The following is a 17,409-nucleotide window of genomic DNA, read 5'->3' as shown; positions in this document are numbered from 1 at the left end:
AAAGCAGGGCAAGGCCTGACATTTCTTCATTATGGGCCTACTATCTAACACAATAATGATTATGATTATGAATCCCCTCTCTGTTAGTTAAGAGACTACCTATTATACTCACTACCTATTCTGTGGTCCTCAGTTTAAATTCAGAAAAAGACAGTAGTAACACAGTAATTCAAATCTTTGACCGACTTACAGGTTATTTACTAATAAATCAGAGCACCCGAGCTTCTGCTTATAAATAAATAGATCATACAAAATCCCTTTCTCCCACTTTCTCCATTCTGTATTTTTGTATTTTGCTGGCCATTTATCAAGCAAAAGCTGAAGGCCCAGGTTAAAGCTGAATGTCGCACTGGGTATAATTCTGCCCAATACAGTTCCTTCTTTCCCCCTGGGGGCACGAAGCCAAGCCCTCCCGAAGAACCACCCAGGCCCTGCTCTTGCATTTCTTTGGCTCTCACAGTGGGTGCCGCCTGGCACTTAAGACACTTGGGAGGGCGTGTAGGGAGGGAATCTTCTCCTTTCTCCCCTCCTCTGTTAGAATGGCTAAAGCAGATTCTTTTCCTAGCTCTGGTTTTCTGCATAACCCCTCGACAAAACACAAAGACTCAGGATGGGCCTTAAAGAGTCCTTTTGTTTAGAGAGGGTCATTTCCTGCCCACACCCAGAGACTCCCGCCCACTTTTCAAGAAGTGGCACTGATTTGTTTAGAAAAAAACAAAACAAAATTTCAGGTATGAAAACCAGGAGTAAGAAAAGCGCTTCTAAAGTTTAGTGCTACGCTAATTTTTCCTTATTTTGTTAAAACAATCAAAAGTCAACAAATGAAACAGAGGTTAAGGGTTTTCACTTAAAAGGCTTAAAATTAAAACCATTCCCCACGAAACAGCCCACCCTGGATGTATCCTGGCATGCCACTGCAGCGTTCTGTCACAATGGGGAATGGAAAGTGGAATGAAAGTGGAAAAAAGAGTTATGGTTCTTTTAATGCACAGCAGGCAGTGCCTGTACAATCCCTACCTTTTAAGGTTAAGGAAACAGAGGCATAAATGACTTGTCAAAGACAAGCAGCATAAGTGATTTGTCCTAGGTCCGTTAGAAACAAAGAGACGATAACGTTAAATAAAAATTATAGGCGGCCATTGCTTTGGACTAAGTTGCTGCACTAGGCCCCAACAGACCAGACTAAAAGATCAAAATGGAGTCATCCCTGCTAAAGTTCCATGTCACCAAACCCAAACCAAGCTGTGGTCTGACATTCTGAGAAATCAGGAGAGACAGATAACAGCGAATTTCCTAAATAGGACATTTAAATCTTCAATAGTCACGGTAAAGAAGTACCCAGTTGTAATCCTTACACGAAAAGGATAGCCTGAAGTAAACTGATGTTAAGTAAGCAGCTATTTTTCTATTGTTCGGTCTCTCAGTCTCCACCTGACAAAGAAAGTAACTTTGAAATGACCAATCTGCATTTTGTTCTTTTTTCTGCTTTCTTCAGCCCTTTTTTTCTGTCTATCAAGTCAACCTCTTTTGCTCAGTTCACTGGAATATTTATTCCATTTTATGGAATGACTCTAGAATCACAATAGAGCTAATTGAAATCTTTAAATTTGTTGTAATTTTGTCCTTTGACAATAAGAAAAAGTGAATGACGAGTACTCATGACTTGGTCCTAAGACTTTTAGAAAATGAATGATGGTTAAGTGAAAAAAGTGTGCTTACTTACATATTGCACACAGGTATTGATGTTCAACACTGTACCCCACAGATAAGTATTATCAATTGTTTCAATTAAAAAAAGTTTGCTCAAGGTGAGGTGTTAAGACATAAATGTCATAAATGAAGATAATCCAATGGCCTGCATTTTTATCAGTGTCCTGGCCTGCTCAATTAACAGGTGGCTTGTCAGTCTGATGCCCTAAGTGACTAAGACTTACATTTCTCTGGTCCTGAAGTGTCATCTGTTAAGCTTTACAGTGAATAAAAACAGCTCCTGAGTCTGTGAGGCTGACAAGTGGGCATAAATTGTGACAGTGAGGTGGCTCCTTAAGGGTTCATTCACAAAGTAGATTAGAAGCTTTTTTTTACCACTACATACACAGGTACTTAAAGGCTGGACTCGTCTGGCTGAAGCCAGCTTCACCCTGAGCTACATACCTTTTCATTTTGTAGGTGAACGGGGGGGGGGGGGGGGGGGGAAGCATATTGAGCTTGAGGCTAGACAAAAATCAGAGGACTACAAGTGCTAAGTTTATCTCCAAATCAATTCCATCTGGTTATTAACATCAACTTTGGCAACCTGATAGTGGCATCTGCAAAACAGGAATCAAATTCACCTTGGCTTACTTTTACATAAGTTCATTCACTCCATGCCTGGTTCTGTGGAATTATGTTCTAGGTTTCCATTCTAAGGAACAAAAGAGAAGGGTTCCTTATGTTTGAAAAACTGCTGCACACTCCCACACAAGGGATCTATCACTTACTATGTGAACTTCTGGCTTAAATTTCTGGTTTAAAAAGGTGTGAGATGATAAATGTAGTTTCTGATATAATAAAGTGGGGATAGGGATCCAGAAATAATCGTCCTGAAGGCAGAAATGATTAAAATGGAATCAAACTGCTGAAAAAGGTGGATCACCATGTGATGTACTGTAGAGGCTTTAACAGGCTGGTCTACATTCCAGTCATTTTACAAACAATAAATTTACTGGGCAGTTCTGGGCATTGTTCTAGGCACTGGGGTTTTTACAGCATTAAGCAAGACAGCAGGTCCTGCTGCCAGGGAGTTATATTCCAGGGGTACAAGATAAGTGTGTATGATCTGCACACAAGGCAATGTTAGGTGGTAAGAAGTTCTACCTGGAAAACAAAGGGGATATGATAGTAGTTGGGAATGTGGGCTACTTTAAACTCGGAGGTCAAACGATGTACTGCTTTCCAGGCATACAGAACGGCAGGCACAAAGGCCCTGAGGCAGAAACAAGTTTGGCAGGTTGGAGATACCTAAATAAGGCCCAAGCAGCTGAAGCACAATGAATGAAGCTATGATTCCCGGCCGATGAGGTCAGAGACCAGCAGGGTCCAGATCACATGAACCTCATGTGCCCCTGGAGAATTTTAAGCTCCTCTCCACCAGATGTAAAACCCCAGACAAATGACTTAATCTCTCAGAGCTTCAGTTTTCCTATCCCTAAACATGGGATGATGACACTTTATTTGGTTAAAGATCAGTGCTAAAAGCAGAGTAGACACTAGCTCCATAAGTGTTGAATAAATTAATACTCAGAAATCTCTAAGTGCTTTTACAAGCTTGATTATATTTGGATTGGCACCTGATCGTCAATTCTCTCTCCCAATTTTCTTACACATATTAAGTTAAAAAAGGAAATTTTTGCAACAAAAACGGTCTCAGTGTTAGCTGTAGCAATTCTCTTGCTCATTACTGGGAAAATGCTTTGAGGCCCTGGAAGAGAAGGAATAGGCTCTGAAGAGTGCAGAGGGGAGAGGGCAGAATCAGAAAAGTGGACGATCTGGCCTGGTAGTGGCTGACTAGATTCCAGCACTTTTCCCGATTTTCTCATTCCTTCTACTGATAAGCAAGGCCCTGAGGAGCTTCAAGTACCAAAGGTTTCAGTCCCCAGCCTCCCAGCATCCTGGAGCAGGCACAGGACGGAAGTGCATGTCCTCCCTTGCCCTCCCCAAACACATCCTGCCTGGCTGGGAGGGATACTGTATTTAAAAACAGATGCCTCTTTGGAAACTCACACATTTTAAGTCCTGTAAATCACACATGCTGGGGAAAGTAATTACACTTTTGTAGCACTTCCGCTTTGAGCACAAAGGAAATTCTGCTACTTCTGTAATAAGATAGCACTTTCTGTGTGCATCTTTTCCCTGAAGGCTGCAACTATCCCTTGATCACACAGTGGGCATAAGAGGAATTTTCACAAAACAGGATTGTGCGGATTCAAGAAAAAATTTCTATGTAATCTTTAGGATTTCTCTTAGGATAATGTTGGCCACTTGCCAGCGTATCTACCAGGTGACTCAGTTTAGGAAAATCAGAGGAACATCACTAGAAATCAACTCGTGAGAAATAAAGATTAATTAAAAGTAGAAGTTGGCCTCTTACTTTCATGGGTCGGTGAGATGGACCTCAACTTTGAGACTCTCAGATTTCCCATACCTTTGCAAAATCCTAGGTGCTGGCAGGATTCAACTAGGCTGCCTAAGCATTCCTTTGCATTTTAAATTTGTGTAACAATACTGTATTACAGCCTGGAATTTGAATCTACCTTCCCGGTGTGATTGGCATTTATTACTGCCATTTCCTTTTTTTTCTTTAACGTTCTACATAACGTGCATCATAATGGTTGCAGCAGGGTTAAACCTATGAAAATACACATGTAAGTTGTTTTCTTTTTAAGTTCCCAGACTACATTTCTTTCAGCTGACACTTAGCTGGGCAGGAGAGGCAGCAAACATTTAGGAAAGCATGAATTGCATAAATTGAAAATATAACGCACAGAATAGATGATTTGGGGATGCCGTTCCCCCCTCCACTGATAAAGTAAAACAAGAACAAAGCAACTTGGAGAAATTTTGTCTTATTAAACCACTCAAGGTTACTCAGTTGGTTAGAGCATGGTGCTGATAAAGCCAGGTCCAGGGTTCCATCCCTGTCCTGGCCAGCTGCCCAAAACAAAACAAAACAAAAAAACTCAAGCCTCTCCACATTTTATGGTGACTTCCCTTCTAAGTAGGAAATGAAAACGTAAATGAAAAGCGTTGGGAAATGAAAAGCTGGCAAAGTGAAAGCTTCGGAATTAGTGGCAAATTTTTGAGAAAAACAAGTTCCTGAGATCTTTGATGAAAGCAAAAAAGCATGAGGAATACTATATATAACCTAGATTTTTCTAAGCTCCCCCTCAGCCTTTCCAATGGATACTAAACATTACTACATTAAAACCAGGCAAATTATATGTGATACATTTTTATGTTCCTAAATTAAAGAGTACCTTTAAAAACCTATTTTGATTTTTCCTGAGAATTTCCAATTCTTCCCCACCCCTCATTTTTTTTCATGGCTTCAAATTTTAGGTAAATTTCCTATATCTTTCCTTGCTGGGTCCCTCACAAGGTTTCACATGCTTTTCTAGGCATTCATTTACCCACATTTTCAATTCCCAGCTATCTAGTCTTGAATTGTTCTGAAACACTGTTCTCCTTCTGCACCCCACACTCAACTTCTTCACCCTAGCTGCCTTCTTTTCTCCCGCTTTCAACCTCTCTATTTTCTATTTCTACAAATACAACCACCATTTAGCTGGTCATCCAAAGGAAAACCCCAGGCGGCTTTAAGGATGTCTGCTAGTCTTTGCTCCTGTACTTCTAGCAGTTACTGAGGCCCAGAACGCGACACTGCCTTCCTTTGAGACCAGGACTCTCACAGCAGAAGCCCCAGTTCTCAACAACTCTTTCAACAGGGCCCCTCTCTGCGCGAGAGGACACAGGCCAATTCCCAGTGCCAGGAGCAAGCTCCTCCATGGCCTCCTGGCCACGCCGCCCTCATGTCCCCTTCCCTTTTCCCCTGCCACGCCTTACTCCCTCTTCCCTGAAAGTCTTTTTCAGCTTCTGTATGTTCATACAGAGCCAATCCCCTGCCTGGACCACCTTCTTCCCCACGGTCTCACCCCTTCCTCATTAGCCAAAATCTTAACTGAGACTTAGCTCAAATGTCACCTTGTCTTTAAAGCTTTCTTTGACCCAGCTCCATCACCCTCTCCTCCTTGCATGGCTGGCTTGCGCCCAACTGCAACAACTATCTCTCACGCTTTATTACACCTGTTTGTTTACCCAGGGCCATCACCATTCAACTGCAAGCAACCTAAGGGCAGGAACTGCCTCTCATCTATCTTGGCCTCCCCAGAATCTGCACAGGAAGGCCCTGATGACTTACGTCCTGGTGCCTCGGTGCCTCCCCATAAAATGACGACAGTCATCCTCGTAATTCTGAGAGCAGCTTGTCGTGAGGATGAAATAAGATAACATGCGTAGAGTGCGTGGCCAGTACGTGGCACACAGTAAAGACTCAAAGTCAGTGATTATGATTTTGTGAGTGAGTGGATAAAAAGATTTCTGAAAATGATGTAGGCAAAAAGATTTCAGTATTTTCTTTTTTTCTGCCATCAACGATGTTGACAAGCTGGTCAACTTTATTCTGATAAGCTCAAACACATACCCTTCATCCAGCTTCCAGTTCCAGGTAATGCCAAGCAACCTCCCACACCGCCACCCCCAAACACACACACAACGCATGGAAGTTGTTTAAAGTACTCTCCGGGTATATGTCAAAGACAGAATGTGAGTGCACGGAGTTATATATATCCAAGTTATCCCCACGTCAGGTAAGCTCATCTCCATCAGGGTCGTGGCACTGACATCCTCCTCTCAACAGAGCATCCATTTAAATACCTGGTGGTCCCCAGTGGCCTCAAGCCCACTGAGCATGCAGCCACTTTTGCTCCAGCTATTAAGGTTCATTCTCCTCATCCCTTCCTAAGCTTTTTCCTTTGACCAAAGCAAGCACTGTTCAAGAGGAACATTTGCATTCCCTTTCCCCTGCCCCCCGGCAGACGCTAAGGTGCCAAATGAAACTGAACACAAACATTCCAAAGTGGCTGTCACACAGAGCAGGCTTGTTTGGGAACACGGGGAGTTCCGTGCTCTTCCACCTAACCAAGGCTTCCGGAAGCCCACGTCCAAGAGGTCAAATGGAGTTCCACAGCAGAAACCAAATTCTAATGGTGAGAACCCAACTGCTCCACAGAATGAGTGGTCTCACCTTGACAGTGGCTACTTGATGCACCAAGAATACTGAGCCATGTACTCAAATAGAGGCTACCAATGACAGAGGCAAGGCAGTAATCTCCCAGTGGGTCCATTCATGACTTCTCTAAATCCCCAGTGGGCAAGGGACCCTCAAAATTAAACAAGTGGCTGCTTCTTAACAGCTTACCTATCCAAACATAATCACCAACCTCACCAATAAGGGAATTCCATGCAAGTTTACAGATATGTATTTATAAAGAATTATATGTGTGTATATATGTGCGTGTGTGTGTGTGTGCGCGTGCACGTGTAGGGGAGTACTTACCTGGTGCTGGGGTACTGTCTTTGGGGAGCTGCTGAACACTAGGAATACAATAATAACATGGCATAGATCTTTTTTTCAAAAAAAAATAATAATAATAATACAGGAAACACAGTAATGATCCAGGAGTTAAATGGAGATAACAGAAAGCAATTTCTACTAGAATTCTAAGGGAATACCTCTATGTGATGGGACGATCAGGTGAGGGGACCTTGCAAAAAAAATGTAGGCCAAAACTTGAATCCTGCCTTGAAAGCAGCTCAGGCTAGAACCACAGAACAGAAGGCAAAGAAAGTGGGTGAAGCAAATGTTTTGCAAAGTACAGAGGTATTCGGGCAATCTTGAATGTCAAGTTTGGACTTTTATTTTATGGAGAACAGAATATCTGATGGATTTGGGGCATCAGAGGACCCAGCTGTATGGTAAAAGGATGGATTGAGAAAGGAAAATAGAAGAGATCGCTAAAATGATCCGGGATAGAGAATGAGTGAGATAAATCTCATGAAGAAAGGCTATGAGCAACAGAACGGGACTGATTCCTGCGAAAAGGCTTGTGAGCAAAACTAAATGTGACTCACCCAGTGTGGTTTCGTGACACTTATTACAGCAAGGGACTTTAATGAAATCTTCAAAGCGAAAGGACATTTAATTGTTTTTGTTCACATGATCATTTTAGAAAACTTAGACACAGAAAAGCATCAGAAATTCACCAATCAGATAAGTTTTATTAATATTTGACTTTATGTATATCTATTTAGTATTAGAGAACTAGCCTCACACAGTATAAATCTTTAAAATGTGCTCTTCTCATTTAATGTTATACCATGAGAATTAGCCCCTCAATATAGTCTTCAGAATGTCTGGGGCCTCCAGAAGCTGAAAGGCAAGAATGAATTCTCCCTACAGCCTTCGGCAGGAACACGGCCCTGCAACAACTTGACTTCAGGTTTCTAGCTTCCAGAGCTGTGAGAGTGTAAATATCTGTTGTTTTAAGCCACCAAATGTGTGTGTGTGTGTGTGTGTGTGTGTGTGTGTGTATTTTTTTTCCACCTTAAAGAGCATAGCCTTTAATGGCTGCATAACAAAGTCAGCCCTCCTATTCAACCAACCTTGTATCAAAAATGCAGTTAGGCCCACAATGGATGTGTCTGTACTAAACATGCACAGGGCTTTTCTCTGTCATTATTCCCTAAACAATACCGCATAACAACTATTTACTTTGTATTAGGTATTATAAGTAACCTAGAGATGATTTAAAGTATACAGGGATGGGCATAGGTTATATGCAAATACTTGGCCATTTTATATCAGGGACTTGAGCATCTGCAGATTTTGATATCCAAGGGGGTCCTGGAACAAACTCCCCCTGGATGCCAACCGATGACTGCATTCCTTTTCCAGAGTAATACAATGATTTACCAAACAATTTCCCTGTGTTAGACGCGGAGTCTTTGTGAATTTTCACGATCATAAGTAATTTTGTAATAATCATTCCTATAAGCAAATCTTTATTATACCCTATTTCCTTAGGGAAAATTCCTAAAAAATACTAAAGCAAAAGGCTAGAACACGTTTTGACACATGGTGCCAAAGTCCTTCAGAAAAGCTGCACTAATTTTTATCACCGTTACTGCTGTGCATAAGAATTCCGACTTCATTGGAACTTTATCCCATTACCAGCACTGAACACTTATCCTCAAAGCAAAAATTAATATGGACCTACAAAAATTATATGGAAGCATCTTTAAAAACCTCTAAATTATCCTTTCAAAAAAACAAATGCCACTGACAACAAAGACGACCGAATATGTACATAAGGGTTTATTGGGGAAATTTTAAAATCACTACTGGAAAAATAAAATAACTCAAAAGTGCATGTTGTAGTGGCAGTGGTCTTCCAGCATTCATTTTACTATAAGGTTATCACATTTTCACCCAAATCATTGTCACCAAATCCTCTTCTGTGATTGAAATATAAGTTTATTGTATCAGATTTGATTTGGAATAAGAGACTCCAAACTTGGTTAAACTGCATAAAACTACCATATCTTCTCAGTCATAACGTAGATTAATCTTAAAGCACAAGAAAAACCTGAGGTTGCCGCATCAAACTGGCATTTCCTTATCTCTGTAACACTTAAAAGAAACAATTTCTTATGATCCCAATATTTTGGCAAAATTACTTAGCATTTTAAAAGAAGGAGTATGAAGTAAAGATTTGTATTAGCCTCTGAAGAACTGACTTTATATGATCTCTGCCCAACATCTGCCCAACATCTTTTCGATCAATATCCCAACAGTGCCAAGTTTTTTGCTTTTTTAGTTTTATTTTAAGTACGAGTTAGTTCTGTCAAAGAAATTTAAGGAAAAACTAACATCAATGCTTCAACATAATAAAATCCCTTTTAGAAATAATTTGCAATCAGCCTGAAAGTACTCAAAGACATGGATAAAAGTTAAAATAAAAGTAAATTACATATTTAACTGGTTTCAAAAAAAAGAAATTCCTATTTTGAAAATTCAGTGACCAACAAATAAATTATTTCTATCCACAAAAGAAAAAGTCTCGATGTATTTGAATATATAAAAATTTATTAGTAATAACTGATTAGATAAGACAAATAATTATGGTTCTATCAAAGTCTGATCATAAAATTAGAGACAGATTCTAGGAATTATTTTATTGATTGTAAAATGATGTAAGAACGATCTGATACTGTATACCTACAAGGGTACTTCAAGAAGTTCATGGAAAGATTCATATTATCTTTTAATTCTATTTTTCCTTGAACTTTTTGAAGTACCCTCGTATACATATAAACCTTATAAATCTCAGATCCCAGTAAAATTTTGACAACTGGTTTTTCTTTACAGGGACAACCTGCGTAGTAACACATATGTATAACACACTGGAAACCAGAAAGCCAGATGTATTATCTCTTACACAGCTGACTAGCCAAATCTTAAAATTATTTTTTCTTCAAAGTTTTAAATGCTATCCAAAGCAGAAGTACATGTTCTGCCCAAGTTCTCAAAACCTTCCAACCCTAAAAGGCTGAATAAATGCTAAATCCTGGATTGTTCATTCTATACAACCGAAACCCAATAAAAATTTCAGCATCATTATTTCAGAGTAAGCACTACAACCTCTCAAATGGGGTTAAAATATACCAGATGATAAAAAAAAACTTCTTTCAAAAATAGAAAAAAAAAAACAAAACTTGGATTCTGCAACGCAATAGAAATCCTAAACCACCCTAATGATCTACAAAATAAACTATTTTTTCTTAATGATTGAACTCACTTTTCTATGTCAATTCAACGGCCACTAGAAATTACAACAAAACACATTGTTTCTCTCTTGTCATTATGTGCTCATACATGTTATATACATGTATTCTGTTTACTAGAGTCCACTGCTAAGCCTTTTAAATGTGTTTAAGAACAAACTGATGGTCCACTGGGTGGGGAGAGAAAGGGTCCAGTGTGGTGGTTTTGTATAACACCGAGCACATTAGTGGGATTCACCAAATACCATATTTATTTGACTTGTGGCTTTCAGGGTTAGGGAAAAAAAAAAAAAAAGAGGTTAGGAGTTTTTCAAAAACAAAATATAAAAAAACAGGGAATTCGGGCAAAATTACCTGGATCATTCAGGACAATTTACTTTCTTTTCCTGAATTTCTAACATTATAAACCCTCTCTCTTCGGGGTGTATCTGTTTTGTACATTCCACCTCCTGGACAACTCCGGTTCTGAAATCTTCCTACCAGTCCTCTTATTTTTTTAAAAAAACAAGTATTTTGCTAAAAATACAAACACTTCCTAGAGCCACATGCTCATCCCACCTGAAAAAGACCATTGTCAGGGCAACAGGACAAGAGGCAGTGAGTGTACTTTGATGGTCGAGACCACGCTTATTACACACGACCTCACATTAACATTAAGGGAGGGGTGCCCAGGAGAACGACACCAGGACCTCGCCCTGGCAGCAGTTCAACTGAGATAGATCAAGCAGAAAAACATGACTTTTCTTTACTTAATTGTATGGTTTGGGGAACACTCAGACCTCTTTTCTCTCTCTACCAAAAAAAAAAAAAAAATCTTTGGTTTGCATGATTACCTTTTTTCCAGTTACAAGTTTTCTCAACTGGATGTATGGATAAAGATGGTTTCACACAAACACATTGTTTGCCCTTAGAAATAAACGCATTGCCAATCTAACTGAAACAGAAAGGTTTCCGAAGCAATGATTATCTTGATGTGTGAATTAAAATACAGCATTTCCTAAGAAAGCAAACTTGTGATTTTTGAAATGTTAAGTGGTAGGGAAAATAAATAGCAAAGCAGCCGGTGAGATGCAAGAAAAAAGGGGAACTTGCAATTCAAATCTCCATCCCTTTGAAAAAGTCAGTAGCATTCCTACACTTGTAGTTATAAAACAACACTTTTCCAAATAATACTTTACAATAGAATAGGCAATTTCCTCAGATGAGAAGGCAATTTTCATCTTACTGTAATTCACTTAGGTTGCACTACCATGCAACTGGCTAAGAGTATAAAATCTCGTCTATCTATTTTGCCTTGTTTTCCATGGTCTTGGGTCTCTTTATCTTTCCCATTTAAATAGCTCCCATTTTATAAGTGGACAATGTGCAGAGGACATATGTTCCTCCACAATGTTTGGTTTCACTATTAGCTGTTTGCACACAACACAGTATCTCAACATTAATGTCAACATCCTAACCGGTTTAGAATCGGTTCACCTTCTGTGTTCACCTTCCATATTAGGATGCAATACCTGTAAGAACGCTTTATAGGTCATATTGGGATGTGTGCTTTCTGGCATAAAGCTCTTGCAGAATGTTTAAGAACTCAACTACGTGGGATCTTAAAAAAGTAAGCGGATACCAACGTACCTGCAGGAAGAGCCATTTGACAGGACACCACAAATATACTAACTTCAAAATACTGAAACGTTTGCTCATGAGACACCCCCCGCAACATAGTTACTGAACTTTGTTTCCACCACAAAACGCCCCGCAGCTGCAAAATTTTTATCATACTATACGGACGCAGCACAAAAAAGTTATGCTCAAAGTCAAAGTCCTATTAAAACATCCCGGATGAGCACTTGGTGAGTTACGTTTTTAGCCCTTTTATTCTGCTCCCCTCGTCCGCATCGCCCCTCAAGATGCAAAGGCCAATCGCCCAGGTTCGGGGTCTTGGCGGCTGAGGAGTCGTTACCTATGAATCCAGCACGTCTCAGCTAGAAGGACACTTCACCGAGAACGCTCAACACCGAGAGGGAGAGGACAGAAGTCAGGAAGGTGCTTCCAGACCTTTCCCCGAGTTTCCCCCTGGAGCCGCACAGCCCGCCCCAGCCCCACACGCTCAACCGGGTCCTGACCCCCGGGTCCCCGTGCGCCGAGGTCACCCAGGAGTCAGCTCTCGGTTCCGCTGTCTGAGCCCCGGGCAGACAAAGCTGAGCGTTATACTGAACAAAGTCTCCGAAACGTCCTCGGAGTCACGCGATCGCGGGCCCGCAGACGCGCGTGGACCCATCCCACGAACGCGCGCTCGAGCCACCGCCCGGCCGGGGCCACCGGTCGGGGCCCGTCCCGGGGCCGTGCCGTGCGCAGCCCTCCCGGCCGGTCCCCCGCGGCGCCCGCCGTACCTCCTCCTCCTGCAGGTTGGCCTCGCTCGGGCTGTTCTCCTTCTCGGCTTTGCCGCCGTTGTTCATCTTCCCGGTCCTCGCTCGCCGCGCAGGGCTGGGGCGCGGGCAGGGCTGGGGCGCGCTCGCCCACTGTCGCCTTCCGCGGGCGCCGGGGCTCCCTCGGGTGGGCGCCGCGGGCTGCGGGGGCCGCGGCCGCTGGGCTCGGGCTCCGGGGTGCGGCGGCGACTCAGGAAGTGCGAGGGAGAGCCGGGCGGGCGCGGGCGCGGGACGGAGGAGCCGGGGACGGGGAGGGCGGGAGGAAGGATGCGGCGAGGACGCGCGTCCCCGGACGGAGGGCTGCGGACGGGGACCGTCGGGACCGGGCGGCCGCGGGCTGCGCGCTCCGGGCGGGCTCTGGGAAGCACGGGCTCGAGGCTGCGCCCTTTCTCTGGCTGCGCCCTCCCCCGGCCCTCCCCCGTCCCCTCCCTCCGCCCTCCCCGGACTGGGGCTGCGGGCTTCAGCCGGGAGGGCCGGGCCGGGCACGGCGGAGCCCCCCGCGGGAGGAGGGCCGGGGCCGGGGCCGGGGAGGGGCGCGGGCGGAAGCGGCGACCCCAGCCCGCGGCGGGGCGGGAGGCCGGGGGCAGGGCGGTCGGGGCCGCCCGCTGCCCGGGCCCGTGGGGGCCCCGGCGTCCGAGCGGGGCCCGACGAGGCCACCTCGCGCGTCCGCGCGCCTGGGCCGGGAGAGACGCTTTGGGGGACCCGGCCCTGCCGTGCGGGGACCGGGAGCGCCCCTTTCGTGCGCCTGCTTTTCTCGAGGGCCTGGCACCCCGTCCATGAGCCGACACCCGCCTTCTCGGTCCGCAGCTTGCCGTGACGGGACGAGTGACACCGGACACAGCCTACTTTTCAGGACGTGGCTTCGAGCCACCGGCAAGGCCGGGTCCCCCGAAACCTCGCCCGCCTTCTCCGCACCGGCGCGGCCTCGAGGTTTCCCCTGGCCCTGGTTCAGACGCCTCCCAGCCCTCCTCAGACTGTTCTGGAATCATCTGTGCACCTGGCCGCCTCGTTCACTCTTCCTGCAGAGCGAGGCCGAGCCCTGTTCATCTTCTTGATGCCACGGCTGTTTAAACGGGCCACCTGGTATACAGTAGACGCTCAATAAGTGTTTGTTGGCTAAGGGGGTATTCCTCACTGCAAGCAGAACTGGAGGTCAGTAGGGTGATCTTCAGAAGGTCAGAGCAACTTGAACAGGAGAGTGGCCTCGGAATTGGGGTGGGGGACACAGGTTGACGCACCAGCGTCCCGGGGACTGCAGGGCGTCCCGGGGACTGCAGCGCTTCTGCTTCCTGGTCTGTGAGATGGAAAGAGTTGTATTTATCTGCCAGGGTTTTACAGGAGACTGTAGAGCTACAGCGGACGTTCTTGTCTAGTTTGTTTACAAGACATATGGAAACTAACATTATTATGAAGGAAATTTCCATTTTTCCTGGGCCCTAAAGAGCTTTTCCAATACTGGATAATTCAAGCTTATAAACTGGACTGGCACAAACATACATTTAAAACTCTGCATGTCAATAGGTTCTGCCCACTTCCCACTCCCGGGAATTGTCTCTCAGGGCAGGCCTCTTTCCTCTCCAGCACAGCACCAATCACAGTTTCTAATTATTCCCTCGCTCAACTGTTGATCTCTGCCCCACCCCCTCTAGACATTCTTTACCCTATACTGGTTTATGTGCTGCTGGGGATGGGGTGGGGGTGGCCGTGGGACTTGAAGATAAGGCCCCTGCCTCTGGGGAGCTTAAAGTGGTGGTGTGCAGACAAGATGCCCAGAACAGCTCCACTGCAGCATCAGCGCAGAATCCTGGTTCAAATTAGAGAAAGCAAAGAAAATATTTGCTTTAAAGGCATTACGAAGAGAAAAACAGTAGTGATACTTGGATTTACTTATTGGGTTTCCTTGGGGTCTGGAGATTTTGAAAAAGAGAAGGGTTTCTATAGGGAAAAACTATTTTTCTTTCATTGCTGTCCTAATGTTATTTCTGTCTATGGGAACAAAAGTGTATCCTGAAGTGTAACCTGGATGAAAATTAACCAAGAGTCTGTTGAAACTGCAACTAAAGAAGTCCAAAAAAGGAAAGGCTACAATTAATGCAGAAACCGTGTCAGTGTTATGATGTATTGATTGTGTTAATTGGCAGGACTTTCCACTGCCAGCTCCTCCCTCCGTGATATGAGGAACCACGAGGGGGCAATGTCTTCCTGAGCAATAGCTGAGTGGTGGTCTTGGGCGGGCCCCATGCTGGCATTAGTGGCATTATTACTTTGCCCTCGGCCATGCTTGCCCTTTACTGAATACACTCCACAGAAAGGCATTGTTTTGTTGGAGCCTGGCAAAGCCCCAAGAGAAATGACAATTAATATAGTCCTCGATGGTTCCAGTCAGACCCCTCGTTTGAGTAGGTGGAATATGTGGTGTGATTTCAGGATGCTGGGAGAACCTTCCCTACCCCCACCCAGGGAAATGTGGCTTAATCACAAACATAGAACCTGACGAAGCCAAGCTGGGACTTTGTCCATTGTTAGAAGTCTGAAACTTCTGGGATAAGAAACAAAAATAAATTCCATAAGAGAATCCTTGTCGGGCTTGTTGTGTTCCTAACATCTAGACAGTACCTAACACATTGGCACTCAACTATTTTTGAATGAATGAGCATATTAACTCTTATCAGTTATTGATTCTCAGGCCTGAATGACATTATTGGATCCTTCCGTGATCCCGAAGGAAGGACTGAATTCGTGGAGGCATCTTAGCATAGAAAGCCACCAAAAGGATGCTAGGAAGGGTCACAGTAGTGGTCTTATTATTTTGCAAGGGGGGACCCTAGATAGAGACCTTGTGCAGAATGGGACAACTGATGAGATTTCAGAAATAAAAGATAAAATCACATCATTGCATTGATACATCAGGCAATAAAGTTGACAATAAAGCAGGGATCCCCACAGTATATAGTCAGTGGTGAGTGAAATTCAGGGTGTTTTCAGAAAAGTGTGTGGGAATAGGATAATATGCCAGGAAGAGAGGGATTCCTGGTTTCTGTCCTTTCCATGATGAATAGTTTAGAATTATTTGGAAGTAATGTATTACCAACAAAAACCCAAGAAAAATCTGTCAACAGACTCATTGTTTATAAAACTTGGTGACCGAGGGAAAAGAGTTGAATTGGGGGGGACGGGGAGGGGAACATACATCGTCTCGACAAATGATCTTTATGACTTGTTCACTATTTCAAAGAAAGAAAGTTTGAAAGTGACATCTCCTCAGTAGCAACAGTTTCCAGGCATACCAAGAATTATAAGACAACAAAGGGATTTTATTTCTTGGAAAAATTGGGGGAATGACCAAGATACACCTGCTTTCTTCCCTGCCCACCACCCTACTGCACTGCTGTCTGGACTATAAGATTACTTGAAATATTGTATACACCTGTACTTTTTATTGCTCATCCCTGTTTCTCTGGCATTGTGAATTTTGAGGCTTGCTTTAAGAAACCCAAAGCCATAATTATGTCTTAAGTGTTTGCCTCTGGAAATTGCAGACATTAAAGGTCTATTTTTAGGTTATTTAGGTGGCATGGGCTTTGTGCCTCTGTTAGCTTTGCAGCAGAAAGCTGCAGTATCTACCACGTGTGTTGTGGTTGTCTGTTAACTTTTCTGTTGAACCAGTGAAGTTCTTGAGGGCAGAGGCTATGTTTTATTGGTTTTTGTCACCCTTGATACCTCTTTCCCTCACCCCACTCCACCCACCACCAGGCCATCACCACCAACCCCTGACCTTTCTTATTTATTTATTTATTATTTCCAATTGTGGCAAAAGATACATAGCAAAATTTACCATCCTAACCATTTTTAAGTGTACTACGGTTTAGTAGTATTAGCTATATCCAGCTGATTGTGCAGCATCCCCTTGATTTTTGCCTCCTAAATAGTTCTGAGCTCCACTCACTTCCCTCCTATCATTTGAGGAAGACCAAGGAACTACATGAAGAGGCCCACAGGAAGGAGAATCCAGGTCCCAGCTCACAGCCCCAGCTGAGCTCTCAGCGGACAGCTGTTGCCAATTTGCCAGTCTTGTGGGTGAACTCTCTAGAAAGTGGATGCTGCAGCCCTAGGTGAGCTCCCCCAGCTGACACCATACAGAAGAGAGGTGAGTTTTCTTCAGCAAACCCTGTCCAGATTGCAAAATTATTAGTAAAAACGTGAATGCTGTTATTTTAAGCCACTAAGTTTCAGGGTGGTTTGTTGTACAGCAATATATAGCTATAATGTAATTGCATATCTTGAAGTGGGTGTGGGGCCTTGCTGTCAGAGAAATCTAAAACATATAGTGACTTTGGGATGAGGTGAAGGATGGAAGCTGGAAGAACCTTGAAGTGTTTATTAGTGAAGAACACTATTTAAAAAACAGTGAGAATATTGTTATTGTAGGCTGGAGAAAAGGGGACCCAGTTTTGGTATTGGAAGAATAATTAGCCAAACTAGCCTGCAGTTACATGCAAGCTAGAAATGGAACATAAGAACCACGTGGATCTGGCTGTGGAGATTT

At 43.7% G+C, this 17,409-nt stretch overlaps 1 protein-coding gene across 2 annotated transcripts in view; it reads right to left on the bottom strand.

Annotated features, from left to right (window-relative positions):
- The window catches only part of RBPMS (RNA binding protein, mRNA processing factor), a 171,699-nt gene extending 158,667 nt beyond the window's left edge, over positions 1-13,032 (bottom strand). For both annotated transcript variants that reach the window (XM_063077249.1, XM_063077248.1), the window contains exon 1: positions 12,828-13,032. In XM_063077249.1, coding sequence (XP_062933319.1) covers positions 12,828-12,893 — 66 coding nt within the window. In that variant the 5' untranslated portion in view covers positions 12,894-13,032. The remainder of the gene's footprint in view (positions 1-12,827) is intronic.
- Between the last annotated feature and the right edge of the window lie 4,377 nt (positions 13,033-17,409).

This window comes from Cynocephalus volans, chromosome 13 (genome assembly GCF_027409185.1).
Source record: "Cynocephalus volans isolate mCynVol1 chromosome 13, mCynVol1.pri, whole genome shotgun sequence".
Taxonomy (NCBI): domain Eukaryota; kingdom Metazoa; phylum Chordata; class Mammalia; order Dermoptera; family Cynocephalidae; genus Cynocephalus; species Cynocephalus volans.
The sequence above is the reverse complement of the archived record's forward strand: the minus strand, read 5'-3'. Positions and strand labels throughout refer to the sequence as shown.